This window comes from Notothenia rossii (genome assembly GCF_949606895.1).
Source record: "Notothenia rossii genome assembly, chromosome: 5".
NCBI lineage: Eukaryota > Metazoa > Chordata > Actinopteri > Perciformes > Nototheniidae > Notothenia > Notothenia rossii.
In genome coordinates this window covers 14,496,735-14,503,388 of record NC_136903.1, presented here as the reverse complement: position 1 = coordinate 14,503,388, position 6,654 = coordinate 14,496,735, and the positions used below count along the sequence as shown (strand labels likewise).

Genomic DNA, 6,654 nt, shown 5'->3' with positions numbered 1-6,654 from the left:
CTGTCTCTTTATAGTCATTTTAAATCAAGTTTGTGTGTGTCATTTTGTAGTTGTTTAGTTGTTTTTGTAGTCATCTTTTTTTATGTGGTACTTTTGCACCTTTTTGTGCCTCCTGCTCGATGTTTCATGGTAATTGTGTTTTTTTTTGTTAAACACCTCTTGGTGGTTCCTGTGATCTCTCTTTAGTTGGTTCGTGTCAAAGTGAAATTGTTTAGTTTTATTTGTACATGTAAGTACAGGCGAGGGTTGCAGTAACTCTGCTGAGTGAACCGAGGATAAGGCTCAGGTGGTGTAAACATTACTGCCATGGGATGGAAAATCACACCATGAGGCCTAATAGCTCTCTCATTTTGGTCATAATGTAAGAAGGGTAACTTTACAGATATACATCTAAAAAGGGATTGTTATGGGACACACGGCGGCGTGTGTTGAAGCTAACTAGTTTATTTTGCTTGCACATAACTAGCAGTTTACATCAAAAAAATATAGTATTGTATTTAAGATGATTTCAGTAACTGACTATCACTAATATGTAATAAACTACAATAAGAAGACTTTGTTTCATTTAATCTGAAAGTTATTTTTTTGCCACTTGCAGATGAAAATATACTTACGTTTTTATTTTTACTTGGCAGGGTAAGGCTTTACATAAGAGGTTAGACCTGAGGCCATATGGGAGTTTGCCTCCACAATAAAACTAGTAATCATTGGTCAAGGTATCAACCATATAACGTTGTAAATGACTGCATGTTTTAAATATATGTTCTGCTCTAGTCTCAACACAATTAACTCACTTACATTGACATTAATCAAGCATCCATTGTGGTTACTTAGTTGAATTTATTCACACATGTTCCTCAATTTTAGTGATTCATATTTCAGTAAATATAATGAAAATACCAAACCATGTAAGTTGTTTCTAATCTTAGGTGAGTACACCACAAACTGGGCTACTTTTAGTGCAGGTAGTATTAGCAACATTTGAGGGTAAAAATAAAAGCAAGGAAACATTCAGTTGAATAAGTGTACTTGTAACATATTATGCAAAACTATTTTATTTACAAAACAAATGGCACAGTGTGACTGCACAGTAAATGCACATGCACACTCCAGACATGTCATGGGAGTTTCTTTCCATAAAATCCTAAGCGATTCCAGTCAGACAGTGACAGACATTTCAGGCAAAATGCATAACTAAGATTCTCACTGAGGGAGCAAATATTGCTCAAGAGGAACAACGATTCATTACTTTTAAGGCCATTTTAGATGTCAGGATGAGATGGAGACCAGCAGCAGTCATTGCAAACCAATGTCACTAAAATGAATTAAATACAACTGGCTACAAAGCATGTGTGATCCAATCTTCAGTACTTGGAAAGCACAGAATCGAACGGCTTCACAGAGAGAGGAAGGGAAACAACCACGGGTTAGAAACAAAAAAGCAGGATTTCACCACTTTTCACTATTTATGTGAAATATGTGCCTCCATACGAGCAGTAGAATAGTCAAAACCATTTGAAACTGAAATACATATCTGTGAATTAGACTTCTACTTTTTGAGTACATCAATGCCAATGGTCTGTGGTGGTGACTAGTATTTTTGCCTGTGATGATCAGTTACATGGCGGATTAAGATTCCTCTGCTGCTCTTTAGCTGCTGTTAGACAGGCAATTTGTATGGAGGTATATATCCTTAAAAAGTGAAAATGTATAAGATAGCATTAACTTCTACTCATATTTATAATATTTTTTTGTCATCAATCACTATTCAGCATTTTTAAGATCTTGAGAAGGATTTGCAGCTTTAACTTTTTGTTGGACTTAGCTCACTGGCTATCCAGTGCCTGGCAGTGGCCATTTTTCTCAAGAATTTGGCTTGGTTCATTACTTGTTCTTAGAGAATACATATAAAAAGGTGAACATAAACAAAAATAAACCAAAAAGAAGATATAAAGTGGGGGTTGGAATGGTAACATAACGGTAAACATAAAACCCATTAACCAGCCAGTTTGCTGGCCACGATTGATGTCTTTCTTTGAGGCAGATCCTGAGGTGTTGGGATGTGCCCCCCTGTGATCTCGGTCTTCTCCGTTGGGGCTGATGGAAGCTGTTTATTCTTCATCTTTGCCTTTGCCATGTTGTAGTCACCAGAGTCAAAATACTTTGGCTGGGAAAAACAAAAATATATAAAGTGAGAATATTAGTATTGGTATTTACTCAGCAAAGAACTAGCCAGGTTTACATAAGAAACACACCCCCTTCTGAAGTCTCTTCCTCAGTAAGTCAGAGCCACCAGGCTTGGCTGCCAGGTTAGGATACCTGGCCTTCAGCTTGGCCTCCTCTGCCTTCTCAGGACTGATTACCGTGTCCTCCATTTCCTGCAGAGAAGAGTAGTGTATGGATGGAAAATGCACCACTCAGCTCACATAATAGGAGATGAACACTGTTGTTAAAAATGCATACGACATAAATGATTCATGAATCGGCAATGATATTATGGTACCAAATACAGCTAGCATGGCTAACGTACAATTTATATTTCAAAATATGCAAGGGCCGCCATAAGGTACAACTCCAACTGGTGTTTGCACTAGCATGAATCTTGCTAGTTCACTTAAGCTACATATGAACCCACTTCAGATATGCTATTGACTCCGAAACAGCAGGGCTTTTGTTTTAGTTTACCAATATATGCTAGGAGCTATTAGCTCATTGCTTGGCGGTTAGCCTCGTTCATGTCATTAGCTAACTAGCTTACTGCTAGCCGTGTGCTAATTCACAAGATTCGACGTGCTAGCAGCGCAGGCTAACTGGTTAAATTAGCATTTTTTCACTAGTAATTTACCTGCTTTTCCTCCGCAGTTCTTGTTCCCTCAACCTCTTCAGACATCGTTGTGTTTAATCCCTGGTTTTCTCGCAAAACTGCAGGTGTAGCGCTAGCCGTTCAACCAGCTCTTCTGGGATATGAAAGGTGGAAACGTTATTGGGAGCGACTCGGCGGGCGAGGGAACAGCCTGTACAGCAACAGGCCGGGGAGTCGATGCAAGAGCTGCGGATGGGAAACAGAGGATGTGGTGCAGGCTCCTTCAGTTTATTATTTTAATCATATACGTTGTGGTCCAAAAGGTATATTCTATACAATATTAAAGCTGATTTGTAAAAATGTGTTAAAACATTATTTTAAACAAGGATAATGTCGTATTGTTGTCTGATTTTAATTAAAAAAAATAAACATTGAATAGGCTATGTTGCGTTATGCTCCAAATTCATCTGTGTAACATCTTTAATGTTTTATATAAACACTTGTAAATTCATATTTAAGACTTTCCATAACTCAATGTCGCCTCTGTAAAATAAACTTCAATAATCAGAATTGTCTTATTAAAATGTAGGAATATAGTTGTTTGCACTTGTTAGGCTTGAAAGATTGGTTATTTTGTTGTTTTTCTATGTTTTACCAATATTAATAACACATATCCCATCTGATGTGGTCTGTGGTAAATACCAATCAGACTTACTTTCCCCACATTGAAGCCTTCATATTTATGCGTAAAAATAACTGACATTGTCCCTCTGCTAGCAGATAATGAATATATGTAATGTTTATCCCTGTTATAGCCTAACGGTTTAGATTTGGAGGCTGAATGTGACATTTCAATGTATTTTTAAATACAAATAACACATTTGTGGAATGCATAAATGACGAACATTGACTAAGCCTACACTGTTAAATCCGATGTAATGTTTAGATTATACATGTTTTAAATAATTTGGTTGCAGTGTGGGAAAGGCAGCTAATGACCATGGGAAACTAAGGCCTTAACAAATATCCACAAGTAATTTGCTAATTGAAAGGTTTATCGTTCTGACAAAATATTTAAGCCAAAGTATATTCAGCTGAAGTATAAATATTATGCTTATAGTGAATATGTCGAAACAAAAACGAAAGTTAAGAAAAAATAGTTGAAAAGATGTTTATTACCTTTTTGTTTGTTACCCTTTTAAAACTTTTCTGTATTACTCTAATACACTTTACTATGCAAAATGATCGAGAACATTCTTTAAAGCACAAACTACCACACAGGAAAAAACAAACGAACAAACTTGGAGGCATGTGGTTAATTACTGCTGCTGCTGCTGCTTTAGGGGCAGATAATTGTTAGATCAATGCGTTCAGTCCTCTTAAGCCTTTTAAAACTCAAAAGGATTACAGAGTCCATCATCAGCCAATTGGACATTTTAATTCCAAAAAGGAGTACAGTATAATACATGTTAACTTGGTCATGAGACTCTTTCTGAAGATTACAGATCTTCATCCGCCATGTCCACATCTTCTTGCAACTTCTGCACCATCTTGGCTTCCAGTTGTTTGGCCTTTCCTATAAACAAACAAACACAAACAGATTTTTAACAGTGCTAAAATGACAACCGTATCTTATGTATATTAGTGAAAACAAACATTACAAAATATACATCATCTCTAGATTTTATCCAAGACAAATGTCTTTCCAATCAATATCCACCTCTGATATGAAAAATAATTTTGTTTTATGTCCGGACATTAGGTGTTGTTTGTTTGATGTCTCAAGCTTCATTGTGTTCATTGTACTAAATGGGTCAGATGCCATCAGTGAACAGAAAGAAATGTCATCAATAAAAATACTTTTACATGATTACAGGATACTAATTTTATACCTTTGCTAAATTTGGTTCCTAAAAAATGCTTACCTGCATGTGGTGCTCTGATAAGGTGAATATTTTTCTTCACTTCGGTGATGGCCTCCTCCTTCTCCAACATTTTGCCCTTCTTTAATCTATAAAGTGGAGGCGAAAAAGTAAAAAGGTAAGGCAAGCACTGTTTTTCAAATCCTGTCAATCCAGTATTTGTTGAATCAATAACAGTTTAACATAAGATGGTGTCTCTAAGATGCAGAAAGATGAACTCAAAAGAAACATCAAAGAATGAAACCAAAACGCCTTGCTCACCTGTTCATGATAAATCGTGCCTGTCGTTTCCGTTTGATTTCTTCCACCCTCTTCATTGCTTCCACTGTAAAAAATGTAAGTGAAACATGACTACTCAGCTCAAGAATCAAAACAGGAAAAAAACCTACACATAAGAAATAGATTTCTACATTACCTGTCTTATCCCAAATAGCTCTGTTATATTTAACAGGCATATTTCTTCGTTTTTCAAACTCCAATGCGTTATCCTGAAAGAAAGGAAATGTGTTAAGTTACAGTAAAACAAATCTATGACAGCTATAGAGCTCTATTGATAAACCACTCACCACGGTCAATTCCTTTCCTGAGGCCTTTCTGAATGCTTTGGTCCATCTGGTCTTTCTAGGGTTACGCTTCTTCTTGAAGTTCTTGTGGCATTTTGATCTGCAGAATCTGAACGACTGTTTACAAAGAGGGGCAGAAGGACACATTTTTTGTGGTTATGCTTTTGTAACACCATTCATTTCCCCCAGTAAGCAAAGGGAAACTGCAGCAAACAAAGGTATTCTGATTCTTTCTGTTCATCCTGTTTCAGTTACACAATAACATTTATTTTACAGAATAACATGAAAGGAAACGGACAGCAAATGATTACAATTGTAAAATGTAAATTATAACAAGTTGAAAACTAGTGGGTTTTATATACATTATTGTATTAATATGTATCAAAATATGAAGAAATGATTAGCCTTCGAATCTTGTGTTCTGTAAAGCTTATGTTTTCTCCTTGTTGTGACTTTGTCAGGTGTTAAAACACATGTAGTTCTGCCAATTGAAGCCTTAAAAATGAATGCACATTATTTTGTGCAAGTATCGCTTGACACATCTCAACCAACACAAAGAAAGTTTAGATCAATAACCGAGGGTGTTTATGATAAGTCCAAAGTGAACCTCTAGAGGGCGCAACTACTCCACGAGCCAAACATGAGGCCCTGCTGTTTAAATGTCCGGCCTCAGCATCGACTAGATTTTCATTTAAGGCAAAGTTGATCTAACATTTCAAAAAGTATCAACATTATGCGCTCTAACCTCGAAATATAAACCAATTAATGCGAATAATATAATCACCATGTTGAGTTGTTAACAGTCTTTCAGAAAGAAAACGCATTTTTTGATCCCACGTGAGTCCCACAGCACGTTATGTTAGCATGCTAGCTAGAAAGCTATCGTTATTGGGCTAACGCTGACAGTGAAACACGAGCTTCTATTAAAGTTACAGGATTATTCAGATGGAAATACACTGACATACCTTGCAGTCGTTCCTTACAAACATCATTCCATGCCCGGGATACACTGGTCCCGAGCAGAAATAACATTTTTCGATGCGCATTTTCACAGCAGAGACGCTGCGTGCGAGCACCGATACAAACAAGACCGAGCAGTCTCTTCTCGTTCTTCCCGTTCCTCTTTCCCCGCCGCAGCTGCAGCTCCTGCCCCCTGCTGGCCCTGTGGTACACTACGCTTCTCCGTGGAGACATACAGTATTCTAATCTAGCGGACTCAAAGGACATAATTTACCACTGTCTTTGTTTACACACTACCAATGAACTTCATGCAGTGGTGTAAAGTAACTAAGTAGCTTTACTCTTAAGTACTGTACAATTGTCAGTTACTAGTATCTTACTTGACTATTTTTACATTTTTTGCTAG

The 6,654-nt window shown here is 36.9% G+C and overlaps 2 protein-coding genes across 2 annotated transcripts; both read right to left on the bottom strand.

Annotated features, from left to right (window-relative positions):
- Window positions 1–1,037: 1,037 nt before the first annotated feature.
- arpp19b (cAMP-regulated phosphoprotein 19b) lies at window positions 1,038–3,064 on the bottom strand. Its single transcript, XM_079684120.1, has 3 exons — window positions 2,846–3,064; window positions 2,256–2,378; window positions 1,038–2,167 (listed from the first exon to the last, which is right to left on the bottom strand). Exons 1-3 carry the CDS (start codon window positions 2,888–2,890, stop codon window positions 1,997–1,999), a joined length of 339 nt encoding a protein of 112 aa, XP_079540246.1. The 5' UTR covers window positions 2,891–3,064; the 3' UTR covers window positions 1,038–1,996.
- An 896-nt stretch (window positions 3,065–3,960) lies between these two features.
- rsl24d1 (ribosomal L24 domain containing 1) lies at window positions 3,961–6,415 on the bottom strand. Its single transcript, XM_079685354.1, has 6 exons — window positions 6,254–6,415; window positions 5,292–5,405; window positions 5,141–5,213; window positions 4,987–5,050; window positions 4,729–4,814; window positions 3,961–4,379 (listed from the first exon to the last, which is right to left on the bottom strand). The coding sequence occupies exons 1-6, from the start codon at window positions 6,332–6,334 to the stop codon at window positions 4,303–4,305; spliced, it is 495 nt and encodes a 164-aa protein (XP_079541480.1). The 5' UTR covers window positions 6,335–6,415; the 3' UTR covers window positions 3,961–4,302.
- Window positions 6,416–6,654: the final 239 nt, after the last annotated feature.